Genomic DNA, 17,742 nt, shown 5'->3' on the forward strand with positions numbered 1-17,742 from the left:
TTTTTAATTTTTAATTTTTGTGAATTTCAAATTGCTTGAGTGTATACTTTGGTTACCATAAAATAAATCAACTGGATTTTCTATATTTGTGGATTAACATTAAATCCTATGGTCAATAAAGCCCTATTTGTCATTTGTTTCTAAATGATATATGATAAGATTACGATTCTCGTCACACCAATCATATTTGAATGGGTTTCATCTTTTGGGTGAAATATGTACTCAATTACCAAATAATAAAATAATCATGATAATCATGATAATAATAATAATACTAATCTATTCTAATTCGACAAGTTAAATTATTAGAATAGTGTAGATCTCGTTTGGTAATTATTTGTTTTTCCATTTTAGATTTCGAAATATGTGTTTATTTTCTTTTTTAAAAAATTGTTATCATGATTTTTATGTTTTCTAAGTAAATATTTGAATTTTTAGTCCCATTATAAAAATAAAATCTAATATTTTCTCCGGTTCCAAATTTTTCTTTGGATTTTGAAAAGGTTAGATAACAAAATAAAAAGACTAATAGGTGGAAATATGTTTTTGTTAACTTAATTTTTCATCATAAATATAAAATTTAAGACATATTTTGGTAACTATTTTATTGCTATTATATTTTTGAAAGCCATCCTTATTTCCTTACAATTTTTAATTTTTTTTCCTTTACATTTTTTGGGAACACATTTGAATACAAAATCGAAATTTAGAAAACAAGATCAAAATTTTTTAAATACTACTTTTTCCCCTTGTGAAAATCGAAAAAAGTTTTATTTTTGAAAATGGACTGAAAATTCAAATATGCTTTTAGAAAAAAGTGAAAATCTGTACAAAAAAATAATTAGCAAATAAGTATAAATTTGAAATACATAAATCTAAAATAAAATCATTAACGAATATAGTCTTAATTTTTAAATTTAACTTGACTTTTAAAAATTTCTAAAGATGATAAAGTAAGAAAACTAGTTTATGAGATTGATTTTTAAAAACATAATAATAAAATAATATTATCCAATTAGGCATCAAATGGGGTCCCTTTTTGTTTTCCTTTTTTTTTTTTTAACCGTATTTGGAGTGGGAAATGGGGTCTTATTTGTTACCAAATATGAGTGAATCCCTGTGTAATTTGAAATTTTATTTATCTTTTTCTTCTTCTTCTTCTTCTTTTTTTTTTTTGGGGGGGGGGAAGGAATAATGCTTTAATGTGTGAACTAAAAAAAGTTAAAATATCCCATTTTAATGTGGGTTAAATTCAAGTTTATTTTGTTTAGATTTCATACTTATGTCAAATATCTTCTTAAAAAGACGTCTAATGAGTCATTAAACTTTGAATTTTCCATCTAAATAGTTCTTTAAACTTTACAAATCATCTAATAAGTCTATACATTTTTAATTTTACGTCAAATAAGTTTTTGAACTTTCAATTTCATGTCCAACAAATTCATGACTATTTGTTATTTTTAAAGTTTCACGAACCAATTAAGTTACAAAAATTGCAAACACAAAATTTAATTCAAGTACAATAGATTCATCGATTTTACTTTTTTTTTTCTTTTGAATATTTAAAAAACTTATTAAACATATAATTTAAAGTTCATTAAAATGTACAAGACACAAATTTAAAGGTTCAATAGACATAAATCTGAAAGTTTAAGGATTAAACACATAATTAAAACTTGTCATGTTTATGTAATCAAGCCCAAAATTTTAATTTAGGATTGTTTTCAAATATAGAAAAATGGATCAAAATATTTATAAATATAATAAAATTCTACTGATAGACTACTATCCGTGTTTATCTGTGTCATGATAAATACAGATAGTAATTTACTACGATTTATCGTAGATAAATGGTAATATTTTACTATTATTTGTGATTTAAAATATTTTTTCTTTAATTTAAGCATAACTGTTGCAATGTTTGATTCCCCATTTCACTAAATAGTGTTTCTTTAAGCAAATAAATTTAATGTTTTGGAAATTTATAATAATATATTCCACAAATAAAATATAAAGGCTTAGGATATTTTGGAGAAATATCTAAAAAGTGCAAGAGTTTTAATTTAAAATATGTTTATAAAACATATATATATATTATATATTTATTTATTTATTTTGAAAACATAATCACAAGTGATTGAAGCTAATAAGCCCAACGTTTGATTGCCAATTGCCACACATAATCCTTCAAAAGATACCAAAAAGGTCCCAATCATTGCTCCCTTCAGACAAATCATCCACGTCATTCTTCTTCATGCACGTGACCCCTCTCCAACCCCATCATCTCCCTTGCCACCTCAGCCCTAACAAAATCTCCTTCCTCCAATCAACTCCTGCCACCTTATCAGATAAGAAATGCCCCCTTTCTTTACTTGCCTATGTGGCACCCCCTTACTGGAAACCCGATATACAAACTCTCATGCTGCCCCACCATGGTCCCCTCCCCCCCTTCAATTACCATTTTGCCCCTTTTAGGCGGTGTAAATTTAATTCCCTTCGCTATTGGTTTTGTTTTCCATGTGAATTTAATTTTGAAATTATTGCTTATAATGTTATTAATGTAACACATTTCTACTTATTATTGTTGTTGTGTTGTGTGATTTATGTTAATAAACCTCAAAGTATTTATTTTCTAGACACAGGTCAACTTAATTATTAAATATGATAATCTATTTTTCTAGAGGAAGAATTTAAAGTTTCTTTTAAAAAAAATAAAATAAAATATTTTTTTACCCTTAAATTTTGAATTTATTCTTACGTCTCAAAATATTACACATTTAATTCTCAGGTTTTGAATTTGGTTTCAATTTGATATATAGATTTCGACATTTACGCTTTTAAGTTCAATTTCTCATTAAGTCATTTTTCATTTTTGGCATTAGTATCTATTAATTACTTTAATATAATTATAATAGGAGAATTTTCAAAAATAGAAAAATAAGAGAAATTATTTACACAAAATAAAAAAAATTTAAACTTCTTTGATAAAGGCTAATGGAAGTATAGCTGATAGAAGTCTATCGGTATTTTTTTTTTTTTTTGCTATTTCTGTAAATCGTTTACTTTTTTTCTATTTATGAAAAATTTTCATTATAATAATTATAATTAATGTATATACTTAATCAATTATGATTTTTAATTAATTTAAATTAATTAATAAACATTAATGTTAGCCACGGAAAGTGGGTATTTAATGAAAATTTTAGATTATAAGTATAAAATTTGAAACCTTGTGACGAAATTGAAACAAAACTCAAATCTCAATGAAAAAATTGTAATATTTTGAAATATATGAACTAAATTGAAACTAAGACAAACTAACCAGAGTTCGAAACAAATGCCTCTTCATTGATAACGGAGGAGAACCAAACAATCAAACCAAAAGGACCCCTATCAACTTTTTCCAAGCGAGGTTTACAAATCTAACTCCAAAATTACTAGAAGACACTGTCGCACAAGCATAACGTTGCATCAAGCAAATGACACAACTAGAACAGCCTCAAATAAGGAGATAATCCCACCTTTAAACCTTAAGAACTAATTATGCAATATTTTGAAACCTATAAATTAGATAGAAACTGTACCCAAAATTTGAGACCAAGAGATATTTTTTTCCCCAAAATTTTCTTAGTAAGTATTAGTATAATTTTTTTACTACAATTTTTTTTTTTGTAAAGTTAATTCAAACTTTCTATTATCCTCATAGCAAACAAGATCCAATACCATCTCAATTCACAAATATTCTTATGCACTTGAACCATCAAACTATTCCTAAAGAAAACACATCCAATCCAAACAAACCTTGTTACTATTTCAGATGTTTCTCTTTCTATTTATTTAATAAGAATAAGGGTAAATCAGGGAAATTGAGAAGAATGTAGGGAATTATTGTATCAGTGAGAAATTAAAAAAAAATATATATAAAAATACATATATATATATATAAAGCATAATAATTAGAAGGATAAAAAATAAAAATAAAAATAAAGTGAGTAGTCCCCACAGGACTGCAGAAACTGGCCTTGTCTCGTCTTGTGTTCTCTTCTATCTAGTAATCTCCATCGCCAAAACTGCAAAAACGCTCGAAGAAAAAAAAAGAGAGAGAGAAATTAGAGAAAAAAAGAGAGAATTTTTTTGTTTGTCTCTGCAAAAATGGCTATATCTACAGCACACCCAACGGATCTTTCCCTTTTATTATCTTCCTTCTCAACTTTCTTCTCACTTTCTTAAACTTCTTTCTGTTCTTCACAAAAATTCAAGGTGTGTTGTTCATATATAGAAATCACTGTCTTTTGGTTTTTCTTTATTGGGTTAATAAATCTGTTTTTGTTTTGTGAAGATTTCCCATTTCCATGGAATTCCCAAATCGTTTTCTTGGGACAAGAGAGAAAAGAAAGTGAGATTTAGAAAAAAACAGAGTAATTTCAGGGGGCGGGGGGGGTTTTTGTTTTGGGTTTTTCATGGTTTAGGGTTTAGGGGTTTTGTTTTGATCATCTTCTCAATTTCTTCTCAATTCCACCAAATTTTCCAGGTTTTTGATGGAATTGAGTTTTTTTGTGTAGTTTTTTTTCTCAGTAACCAAACAGAATTTACAGTGTGTTTCTTGTTTCTTCTTGTTGTTTTGAATTCAATGTCTTCTCCATGTATAAGTGGTGGTGGAAGAGCTTACAATTTCGATTTAGAAATTGTGAAGTCTCCATCTTCTTCATGGACAAGAACTTCACAAACTTCATCTCCTTCTTCGACTTTATCTGAATCAAGCAACAATACACAGCTTGCAATTTCAACTCGAAAATCTCGAACTCCTCGAAAACGCCCAAATCAAACCTACAATGAAGCTACAGTTCTACTCTCAACGGCGTATCCAAATGTTTTTTCTACCAAACATCTCACAAATCCACGAAAATTCACTAAATCACATGATTCTCTCTTCTGTGAATCTGCTGAATTGTTGTTGCCTTTTCGAGTTATCGATAGTTCTGGATTTCTCCTTCACCAACCTCCGCTGGTTCATGAAAGACCTAATTCCCAAATTCATTCCAAATTGACGAATCTTTGGGAAAATCGGCCGTGTTCTAGCCCTGGAGAGATTGATTTTCAACCGAATTCGATGGAGATTGAAGAGATTGAAGATTTTGATGCGGAATCGATTCTTGATGAGGAAATTGAAGAGGGTATCGATAGTATTATGGGGAATCTCAGTGTGGATAACCTAGAAACAGGTAATTCAACGCAAGATTCTTGTGTGAATGTGAATAATCATCCTCGGAATTGGAATTGTTACTGGAGTCCAATCGGGTTAGGGTTCAACCAGAAATTCGAATCTGGATTCGGAATGCGGAAGGGAATCGAACGAACAGCAATCCGAGGAGTCGATAATGGAAACTGGTGGCGATTTCCGACGGTCGACGTAGTAGAAATCTCTCCAAAACTAAATCCAAAGCCACCGGTTCCCGCACCAGCACCGTCCGCCGTAGCGACGAAGAAGAAGAAAAAGAAAGTGGAGAAACTTACAGTAATTGAATCGAAGAAAGCCGCAATGCCATTACAAAAGGAGAAATTAGAGAAATCAGAGAAATCAGAGAAGCCGATTCCGAAATTGAAACCTACTGGATTGCTTCTGAAATTGAACTATGAAGCCGTCGCCGACGCTTGGTCCAGCCGTGGATCTCCATTTTCCGATGAGATTCCGGGCTCCGATACGGCGGGAAGTGATGTAAATGTACGTCTTTCATCCCGCCACCGAAAATCAAAACCCAAGAAACTTTGAATAAAAATAAAAATAAAAATCCTTCCCCCGGAGTTTTAGGAATCCAAATCCTCCTCTGTTACTATTTCATTCTCCCAAAAAAAAAAAGAAAAAAAATCACAAAATTAGCAGTGTTAAATTTGTATTTTTTAGTCTTTGTTAATCTCCATAATTTTTTTAGTTTTAAATTTTAGGTCAAATCTTCCAAAAATGTACTTCCCAATCCTAGATGTTAATAATTTTTCATATGACAACGTAATCTTTAAATGATCTAAAGAGAATGTGTCACGTAAGAAACTTTTAATAATATGTTAAAAGATTTTTTTTTTGAAAATTTTAAATGAAATAATTTAGACTATAGTGAAACTTTTAAAGTTTCACATTGAATTGAAATGAATATTTTTGTATGATAATTTGTAGATGAAGGTGAGGAATTTAAAATATTTTGACTTTATTTTTTTGGCAGGAAAAATAATGAGTATGATTATTTTTTAATTATTTTATTTGGACCGTTGTCAGTGAGTCACTTTCTCGTGGAAAAAAAAATCTAAAAGGAAATTATAAAAAATAAAAAATAAAGAAAAAGAAAAAAGAATTTAACTATGGTGTTTTAATGATGAGCCTCATCCAAAGGGAGGGTAATATGGTAAATCACAAATTATTTTTGTTGATCCATAAAAATAAGCTCCCGTGAAATGACACAATTATCCTTCTTTATGAAGTAATTAAATTTTGTGCGAAGTAGGGGATGATGACTAAAAGGTGAGGATATTTTTGGAATTTGGCAGGCCAGGCTGGCGCAGATTGATTTATTTTCGGACGGTGGAGGATTATTGAGAGAAGCCAGCGTGTTACGGTACAAGGAGAAAAGGCGGACCCGCCTGTTCTCGAAGAAGATTAGATATCAAGTTAGAAAAGTCAACGCAGATGGACGGCCCAGAATGAAGGTATGTATGTGAATCTTGTGCATCCACCCTTATCTGATTATTAATCTTTCTTTTTTACCCTTTTTAGATTAAAATAATATTTTGCCCTCTTCCATCCATATGTTTTTAAATATTCAAATTTAATCCATTTTCTCTTAATAAATCTTAAATTAATCTTTATTACTAGTTTGAAATTAATTAGAAAAAACATAATTTTGATCCTAAATTTATTACGTTGTATATATTAAGGAAAATTTTCACATATAAAAAAATGTCAAACTATTTACAGAAATAGTAAAAAAAAAAAGTTAATAGATATCGATAGATTTCTATCGGCATCTGTTTGTGATATACTTCTATCAGTTTCTATCATTGATAGATATTGATAGACTTTTATCAGCCATTATCAAATAAGATTAAAATTTTATTATTTTTGTAAATAGTTTTCTATAAAAAAAAAAATTTAGAGCCTCCCTTGTATTAATTTGGACTATAAAACTTTCAATTTCATGACACTAAACTCATATAAGTATTGCAATTTTAATCTTTGGTTCAATTTTAGTTGATTTGCCTACTAATTTTAACATAAAATTTCAAAATTCTTCATCAAGTCATTAATTTCAATAAAATAAAGTTGCACATAGATAAGTTTGACCAGCATACAAATTTACTATTAGATAACATGCTTCAAATTTAAAAACTTCTAGATTTTTTTTTTTTTTTAATGTTGTTTTCCTCTAAAGCAATTATTGATTTCATATATCATATAAATGTCAATATAATTCATTAAATGCATAAGATACACTTTTTTTAATAGTATTTGGAGTGAGTAATAGTTAAAATTATAACACTTTTTAAATTTTGAAGTTAAAATTGTAATACTTGTTTAAATTTATGGTTAAGATAGATGAAATTAAATCTTTAGAAATTTAAATTGACGTAGTTTGACAATTTCTGGATAAAAAATAACTTCCAAATAGCAAATAAAATAATATCATCCTTTTACTTTGGTTAAAATATTACTTTGATCCCTATATATTGGAGTTTGTTTAATTTAAGTCCTTATATTTTTAATTGTCTAATTTTAGTCTATACAATTTCAATAAAATCTTTAAAGTTAAATCATAAAATCACACAAAATTTTAAAATCAAAATCTCCCTTAAAACTTACAAAAACAATAAATAATAAAATACAAAAAGATATATTTGGTTATTAACATACATTCAACTACTAACATACAACTTTATCAAAACATTGAGTCCAAACGTTTCTTTGGTATTTCCATTATTCTCTATCTTTTTGTTATAATCTATATACCTTAACTTAAAAAGACTTTTTTTAGTGGGATAAAAAAAAATGTCAAACATTTAACAAGATGGAGACTAGGAGGGAAGAAGAAATAGAGAAAACAAAGAAATGTTAGATCATATATTGAAATAGAGGAGAAAGAGGAAATGGGAGAGGGAGGTGATAGGGTGTAGATAAACAGTAAAAGCATTTTTAACTTTTTCTTCTTTTATTTTTTATTTTTTTACTTTTTTAAGGTAAACTTTTAATGCAAATTTTTAAAGTTTAAACATATTTTCGTAACAAAGTATTAATGATTTTTTTAATGATATATTAACAGTAAAGGTATTTTTTAAATTTATCTATAAATTTAAGAGTATTTTTGAAATAAAACACTAACGATTTTCATCTACTTTTTTTAAAAAAACTCTTTTTGAAAGTTTAAGGATATTTTTGAATTTTTGAATGTTATGAGGTACTTTTGACACAAAATATGATGTTGATGGGCATTTTTTTTTTTTATAATTTAGCAAATGACTAATTACTTAGCTAAAATTAGTCTCTATAGTTTACAATTTGTAATGATTTACACTCTATGGTGAAAATTTTCATCAAAGTGTTAATTTTTATTATGGAATGATTCAATCTTTACAATTTAAAAATAAATTTGGTTCCAGCTCAATTTATCAATCCAGACGTGTAAGAATTTTCATTAATGGTGTGTTTGGAATATATTTTCAAGTATTTAAATTTAAAAAAAAATAATTAAAAAAAAATAGAGTGTTTGACAACCAATTAAAATAGTCTTTCAAATCTATTTTCATTCTTTTTTTTTTTTATCAAAAGTGTTTAAATAAAAATGAGTTTTTCTAAAAATATTTTTTCTCAAGTCAATCCAAACGAACTCTAGATGAAACTAATATTTTTTACATAGGAATTAAATTATTACAAATTGTAAAATATATGGACTAAAGGATTAGTCATTAAAGTTAAAAGAAGTAAATTATTAGAAATTTGAAAAATGTTATTTAACCGATTTATTAAATTGGAACATAATTCAAAGTAGTGAAAATATTTTTGTAAAAATACAGTATGAGTCGAAATTTTAAAAGTATTATTTGAAGGAGAGGATTGAAAAGACATTTTGCTTTTGGCAGGGGCGATTTGTGAGGAGACCTAATTCAAGCGCAAGCGAAAAGAGAGAGACAGAGTAGCCTTTAGGATTCAGAAATCCTCATTTTTCAGTTGTCAACTTCACTTTTTTGAGACCTACTTTTTTACTTTCTTTATTTTATTATTATCACCTTTTTTTTTTCTCTCTCTCTCTTTATTTTGCATCATATTTTCCTAAATTTCCATAATTTGTTTGCCTTTTTTTTGTTTTTTGTTTTTTGTTTTTTTCTTTTTCTAATTCCAAAAAGCTCAATGAGAGAATGGCCACTAAGTAGATGGTCAGAGATCCAATAATTCAAGGGCTTTATTATTATTATTATTAATTTTCCTTTTTGGGGCTTTGGTTTGTAGTGCTTGGTTGATAGTTTCTAATGCTTTAAGAAGAGGCTCATGTTTTGAATTGCCTCGATTTGTGTAATTCGCCACTTATTAAATACGGAAATTTGTGGTTTAAAGGTAATCAAACTTTATTTATTCAACAAACCTACTTGTCCCTATAAAGAATTCCCATACGACACTCGATATTAACATTTCCAATTCTCAATACTCTCTAACTAATCAAAATGAATTTGACTCAGTGATATTGACATGCACTCCGATCTAAGGTTGGAAGTTTAATCTTATTAGAATGATGTGGCACATGATGCTGATTCTACAAAATATTTTATTTTCTTATCTGAATACTCTGATATATTATTATTTTGGGGTGCTTTCCTTTTCTATGGTCTGTCGATATTAAATAGGAATATTGTCCTTCTTCTATTGTATTTATTTAAGGGCAATCTTTTGGGCTTGCTAGGGTTGCCGCTTGCATATTGAGATGAGGATAATTGCATTTTCCATAGTCTTCAGTGAAGCTCTCCGTGTAATTCCAGTAGTTGTGATCAAGAAGAAGTCTGAGTGTTATTTTGCGGCATGTTGTATCATTGTTCTTGAGTTATTTGTAGCAATCTTGAGAAGAGTTCTTGACCTTAGGGGGAGTCTAACATATCACTGGTTGTTACGGAATTCTCATTCTTAGGGGGATTATAAAGTATTATTAATTGAGGAGTTCTCATTCTTAGGGGGGTTCTAACGCATCATCAACAGAGAAGAAGTTCTCGAACTTATGGGGAGCCTAAGATTTATCAAGTGAAGCGGTCTTCATATTTGATAGTGGAAAAATAAACTATTGATCGAAAAGGCGTATCAAACATAGGGAAAGCCTAAGCGGTTGCACTAATATTCACATACTTAGGAGGTGTCTAAGTTTACTGAGAGGGAATCTCACATCTAAGGGGATCCTAGATGATCAACATAAATTAGGTTGAACGTGTGTTACTGAAATTATCATGACTTTACAAATAAATACAACGTTGTAAATAACGCTTGACTTTTTATATTAGTGAATTTATCTTTTCGGACACACTGCTCTAAAATATAAGTGGTATATCATCGATTGGGTTATCAAGCTCTGTGTGTTATTTATTTATTTAATTGTTGGAATTTTATTTGTTGTTTCTGTGATTGCTAGGTCTATTTGTGGAACATCTATGTTCTAAGTAACGAATCACTTTAATTTTAAATCTCCAACCCTATAATTACACTAAAAAAGCAAAAAGTATAAGGGTATTTATAAATCTAGTAATGATTTTCTAAATTTACAAATATAACTAAAATTTAAATCTCAATTACAAAAATATATATATAAAGCAGGGAAGAAGGATAATCACCATTTCATGTGTAATTATTGAGCGGTTCTTGGAATATAGTGAATTATGAAGAAAAAAAGAATTATATTTATAAAAATTATTTTTTAAAAAATTACTACCACGAGAAGAGAAGAACCAAATGGCATAATGACTCTTGGAAGAAGAGAAGAATGGAAAGACATGCAATATAAAGCTGTAAAATAGAGAGACATTTGTTTAACTCTATATCAAGAAAAAGAAAAAATCAATATCCAAACCATGACAATCAAATCAAATATCTAAAAAAACCTAATAAGATAATGATAATATTAATATTTAAAATAGGAATAACCGAAACTATTGAGAAGGGATATAAGGGCAAATAATGAAAGAGGGAATGTTAAAATTCTTCTACCATTAAATATAGTATAAATATAGATTTAGATAAAAGAAGAAAATAAAAATTATTTTAAACGACAAAGCTATTGAAAATATTTATAAATAATAATAAAATCACAATCTATCACAGATTGACTGTCCAATTTCACTATATTTATAAATATTTGGTTCATTTTCCTATATTTAAAAATAACCAAAAAATAAAAAAAAATAAAAAATTTATCCACTTAAACCTCTTTTAGATAACATAGGTTATAGAATTATAGATTATATATATTTTCTCGTGTTAACATTTTTATCTCTATTTTATAAGTTTACTTACAAATTTTTGTAGGAATTAGAAAATGTATTCTTATTTGTCTTTCAAAATTTTTTGTTGGAGAAAATACACTTTTTAGTCCAACAAGTATTAGGTTTTGTTACATTTGGGTCCCTTAGTTTTGAAACATGGTATTTTAGTCTCTAGTCTTTGAGTTTTTAAGCTGTTTGGGAAATTGGAATGTAATCAAAATTATTAGAATGAGTGGAGAATCAAAGGCAAAATAGAAATGAAATCAATAGTAGGAATGAAGGTTGAGTTGAAAATTTTAAAAATTTATTTTAAAAAATTTTACTAAACAAATCATATTTTTAAAATTTTTTAAAAATATATACAATTTTTATCATTTCTTAATCTCTATTTCTCTCTCTTCTTCTTTTTCTCTCCCTTGACCTATTTTCCTTCTCCTTCCTCTTCTATGGTTGGCAGCCAAGGGTGAGCGGCAAACGCTGTCGACTTTTTTCTCTTTTCTTTTTCTTCTCATTTTTTTTTAATTCAGACACATCGCACCATATCTAGAATGAAGGAGATTTCCCATTTGTTTTGAAACGTTTCTCAATTTTCCCCTTAGATACACTACAAGAATTTTTACCTGTTCTGATGCATCAGTTTTCATTGATATAAATTTGTTTTGTCTGACGTAATTTTAATTCGTCAGCCAAAGTGAAGCAACATATACGTTTTTTTCCTTATCTATGTCGACACAACTAGACACATATTCCATCGCACAATGTGTCAACGTTTTAAAAAAAATCTGTTTTCCTTTTTCCCCCTTCTCCATCTCACTTTTCTTTTTCCCCCATTTTCTTTTCTCACTCCACTCTCCCCCCACTTTCTTCTCCTACATTTTTTCTTCCACCTCACTCATTCACTTTTTCTTCGTAAATTAAACTTGGAGTAGTTCCGGTGGCCACAGTTCGACATTGGCAACCGCTCATTCCTCCAACTCTGACAGTCACTCGCTCCTCCGACCCCGACGCCGATAGTCGCATGCGGTAAGTTTACCAATTGAGTTAACACAATGTTTTTTTTTTTTTTTTTAAAAAAAAACAAGTTAAATGATGGGATATTAGAGTGTCTAAAATAAAGACTTAATTGAAACTCCTAAATGGCACATTAGCTCATTTCCAACATTTTTTCCTCTTCTTTTTGAAATATTATTTTCAAATGATTAAAATGAATGCACTAGACAGAAAAGAAAAAAAAGAACTTACTTTTTACATTACTTAGTGGGTTTTAACTAAAGGTGGTAACTTGTAGTTGAATATACTCTTTTTTTTCTCTATCTTACTTGATTTTGTAGTATCGATTTTAAACACTTATCTTGTAATTGTTGTTGTTTTTTTTAACAAACAGTTGGAAACAAAAGTGGGATGAAAAGATTTGAACTATATGGATGATGATTAAAATTTTGACATTCCATTATTATGTGATTTAGGTTGATGTAAAAAAATAGAACGTAAGATTTAGAAAGTTAGAGAGAAACCCAATTATACTTACTCAATTAAATGTAAAAGGGTATGTTTTGGAACTTAATTTGTTTATAGATTGTGGTTAGAGAGACTTAATGAGCATTTTCTAGAGTTAAAAAAGTTTGTAAAAAATGTTGTATATAGAAAGCATGTAAAAGACTATTCTTATGGACATGGAGTTACAAGATGAATTTCAATTGTTGATCTATTTTTTTTTTTTGGATAATATGTTTGTTATTTATATATTTTAGGAACTTTTTAGGTTGCTTTAAGAGACAAAGTGTCATTTAATTGAAGTATTTTTTAAGAGCTTTTTAATTTGACTTTAAGAGAAAAAAAAGTGTCGCTTAGATACTATTTAGAAGCTTTTAAGTTAGTTTTAAGAGTAAGAGAGATTTATAAGAATTTTTTATGTTTTTTTAGAGTCAAAGTTTCACTTAAACAATTGTTATCTATTTTTTAGTCTGTGGCTATCTTGCAGTTATGATAGCGAATATAGATACTTTCACTTCAACATTTTCTACATATTAGGTGTGTTTAAGATAGATTTGTAGTTTTGTAGGAATCTCCTCCTCCTCCTCCTCCTCCGTCTTCTACTTCTTTTTAACAACTTTCTTTTGGTTTATTTATAGATTTTGAGTGATGAGCTATATGTTTTTAGGACTATTGAATTACTTTTTCAATCTTAAAAGTTGTATAAGTGGATTTACGACACATTTGTAGCATAGTAAAATGGTTGCTTGTAGTGTTCACGTTATGATTATAACCATCGACATTCATCATTTTCATAACTTTGAGAGGTTATACCTTATATTTTAAATATATTTTTTAATTTACTTTTTCTGATTATTAGGTTTTTTGTGCATTTCTTTTATTGATTCTTATAAATCTTTCATAATATTTGTTTTTCTATTTCAGGTTGTAGATGCAAAATCTCAAAGATTATTCTTTGGAGTTTGCGAGAAGACTTTGAAATTATTAGTTATTTTGGTTTATGGAATATAATTATTTTATTTATTTATTTATTTATTTTTTTTTTGTGCAGGATTGGTAAGAAGCTAAGAATGCTCAAACATGATTATATGTATTATTTTTAATCTTAGGATTTGACAGATTGTATTGAATATTAGTGTTTTTTTCATATATAAGCTTATTTTTGTTATATTTGTGTCCAAATATTTGTTTGAAGATTAAATTTTATTTAAACACAAATAGGTAACTAGGAAATAAAAATTTGAAATATTAATTATATATATATAATTATAAAAGAAATTTTGTTGTTTTGAAACTTATTAGAGAAATATTGTTGTTTTGAAACTTATTAGAGAAATATTGTTGTTTTGGGAATTCGAGGCTAGAGGTCGAACGTTGAGAACTCGACTAATGTGGAGGTCGAACGTTGAGAACTCGACGAACAAAGAAAAACTTGGAAACAATACATAAGCCGAAACTTATTTCTGGGAGCGAACTCCAGGCGAATATGAAGCGCATGGATACAAGTTATGCCTTGGAATGAAAGACAATTCCGAATTAGCTTTGTCTACAAACAAAAAAGTAGATCAATAATAAAAAAAAGTATTTGTGATTGTTCCAGAAGAGATGAAAGCTAGTAATCATTAATGGAAAAATAACAACAATAACAGAGAACGCAAGATATTGAGAGCGAGCGCGAGAGCGAGAGCGAGAGCTTAAGAGAGAGCGATTCTGAGAGAGCGAGTTCTTAGGAGAGAGTGAGAGTGAGAGAGCAAGATCTTAGGAGAGAGCGAGATTGAGAGAGCGAGATCTTAGGAGAGAGCGAAAGTTTTCACTTTATTTGAACTTTCCATAGAAATATATATAAAAGAAGAGAAAAAATAGCTAATAATCATACTATAATTGAATAATCATTAGACTATAATTGAATATATTAGATTATTATACTATAATTGAATAATCATTAGCCAATAAATTGAATATATTAGATTATTATACTATAATTGAATAATGATTAGACAACAAATTGAATATATTAGATTATTATACTATAATTGAATAATCATTAGACAACAAATTGAATATATTAGATTATTATACTATAATTGAATAATCATTAGACAATAAATTGAATATATTAGATTATTATACTATAAAATTGAATATATTAGATTATTATACTATAATTGAATAATCATTAGACAACAAATTGAATATATTAGATTATTATACTATAATTGAATAATCATTAGACAACAAATTGAATATATTAGATTATTATACTATAATTGAATAATCATTAGACAATAAATTGAATATATTAGATTATTATACTATAATTGAATAATCATTAGACAACAAATTGAATATATTAGATTATTATACTATAATTGAATAATCATTAGACAATAAATTGAATAAATTGAATATATTAGATTATTATACTATAAAATGAATATATTAGATTATTATAATGTAAAACTTTATTGATTACAAAAAAAAAAAAAATTTGAATATACAGTAGATTATTATAAAAAAAATTGAATATACGATAAATTATAATAAAAAAATTGAATATACAATAAAATAAATATATAATAAAAAATTATTTATTATTCAATCCCTAACTATCTGGAGCTTGTCTTAGTAACGAAGGACACTTCCTTCGATTATGTCCTAACTGGTTACAAAATCTACATTGTTGTCGAGTAGCTGGTTCTATCCAATCCATCTCGTTGTGATAACGTGAACTTTTCGGGTGTCAGTTTATGTTTATCGTGTCGGGTGTTAGTTTCAAATTCAAAAGTTCAACAAAGCAATTGAAGATATCAAAGGAATAAATCGGAGCTGTCTAAGTTTTTTTGACAACATTAGTTTAGAGCAATGGACTTGCACATGATGGAGGATTCAGATATGGGTGGATGACGACAAATCTATCAGAGTGCATAAATGGAGTCCTCAAAGGAGCTCAAATGTTGCCTATAAATGCTCTTGCTTAGATAACATTCTTTAAATGCGTGAACTATTTCGAGAAAAGAAGAGTAGAAATAAGGATGCATTAGAGCGTCAAGATAAACCCAGGACCTGTTGATCCCAATGTTTTGTACGACCAGTCCATTCATCGATCATATATTGTATGGCGAGATCATATTACTGGATAAATATCTTGCAGACGTCGAGAGGCAGGATTTATTCAGTTGGACTGGCATCTGATCATAGCCTTGGTTGAGAGATGGAGGCCCGAGACGCATACATTCCATATGTCTGTTGGAGAGTGCACTATCACTCTACAAGACATAGAAGTGTTGTTGGGGATACCTGTTGACAGTGAGCCGGTCATCGGAGTGATGTACGATGACTAGTTAGAAGTTTGTCAACTGTACCTCGGTGCGACCCCACCTGCCGACAAGATTAAAGGATCGAGGTTAAGTTTAATATGGTTAGGAACACAATTTCATGAGCTCACAGATGATGCAGATGAGGAAACCGTCATAAGATATGCGCGAGCATATATACTACAAATGATGGGTGGAAGTCTGTTTTCAGATAAATCAAGTCATTTTGTTCACTTGATGTTCCTGTCATTGTTAGCTAACCTCTATGATGCGGGCCAGTATCTGTGGGGTGGAGCATGCTTGGCATAGTTGTATAGACAACTATGCAAAGCAACAAGACCTAAGGTTCGAGAGATAGCTGAGCCTCTCATACTTTTGCAACTATGGGCTTGGGAGCGATTTCCAACAATGGATCCACAGCTATATCATGCTAATGACGTTCAGTTTGTTGGACGAGCCTATGGTTCTCGGTATGTTGTTTTAATTCAATTTAATTTTTATATCACTGATCTAGTTAATTTAAATTCTAAATTATCAATTTAAAAATTTAGGTGGAGAGACAAAATTTGTGTGACTAGGACAGCCACACATGTAGTCAACCAATATAGATACATGTTTGATCTGTTTCAGCCTGAACAGGTACATTACACTAAAGCTAATTGATTATTTTATTCACATTTTTATCATATTTGTCTTTAATATTCTCTAATATAATATTTTGTGTTTCAAGTTATTTGGGAGCCGTACAAAATTATTGCGCATACTTTGCCTAATTTTTGTATGAATGGTCAAAACATATGACGGAAGATGAGTCATCTCATATGTTTTCACATTGGTGAGTGGCATCTTCCTGACAGGGTGATGAGACAATTCGTTTTTCAGTAGGATATCCCATTGCCTTGTAATACTGAACCTGTACTGCATGATATTGACCTAAGGACTGGAGATTGGTCTGAAAAAGTTGCACATTTGGTAGTGCGATGGCATAATCGTGCAAGATTTATTACAGTGGGGGTTTCTCTTGAACAGTTTGACATAGATGTCACTCCAGAATATATTCATTGGTATAATAATATCACAAGGCGCTACGTCACTCGTCTGGGAGCATCTGTGGGTCATCTGGTAAATGAATGAATATTATCTAATTTTTTTAATTTAAATTTATTTTAAATATTGTCTAATTATTTTATAATTCACAGAGATCGAACAACAGTAGACTCCGTGCGGTTGCGAATGATCCGAACCAGGTTCTTGCTATATGTAGTGACAACCAAAGCTATATGGAGGAAATTCATTATATGTACGATATACCTATTGTTCCTTCACCAGCTCCTAGACGTAGAGGACCTGTTTGGGAAGAGGATGAGTTTGATGAGGTTGCACATAATGTGAAAAAGTTGCCCCCTATGACGCAGACGCAGAGTCAAACTGATTATGT

At 28.9% G+C, this 17,742-nt stretch overlaps 1 protein-coding gene across 4 annotated transcripts; it reads left to right on the top strand.

The window, feature by feature from the left end:
- The first annotated feature begins 3,959 nt into the window (after window positions 1–3,959).
- Window positions 3,960–10,541, top strand: LOC120079805 (protein CHLOROPLAST IMPORT APPARATUS 2). Of its 4 annotated transcripts, none has more exons than XM_039034215.2 (3): window positions 3,960–5,722; window positions 6,538–6,700; window positions 9,936–10,541. In XM_039034215.2, exons 1-3 carry the CDS (start codon window positions 4,631–4,633, stop codon window positions 9,953–9,955), a joined length of 1,275 nt encoding a protein of 424 aa, XP_038890143.1. In that variant the 5' UTR covers window positions 3,960–4,630; the 3' UTR covers window positions 9,956–10,541. The 4 variants fall into 4 exon arrangements, with proteins under 4 accessions (XP_038890143.1, XP_038890140.1, XP_038890142.1 ...); XM_039034212.2 differs by having other exon boundaries at window positions 6,538–6,696; XM_039034214.2 differs by lacking the exon at window positions 9,936–10,541 and adding an exon at window positions 9,121–9,619.
- The last annotated feature ends 7,201 nt before the right edge of the window (window positions 10,542–17,742 follow it).

Source organism: Benincasa hispida, chromosome 6 (assembly GCF_027475165.1).
Source record: "Benincasa hispida cultivar pf3 chromosome 6, pf3_genome.v1.1, whole genome shotgun sequence".
In the NCBI taxonomy this organism is placed as follows: Eukaryota; Viridiplantae; Streptophyta; class Magnoliopsida; order Cucurbitales; family Cucurbitaceae; genus Benincasa; species Benincasa hispida.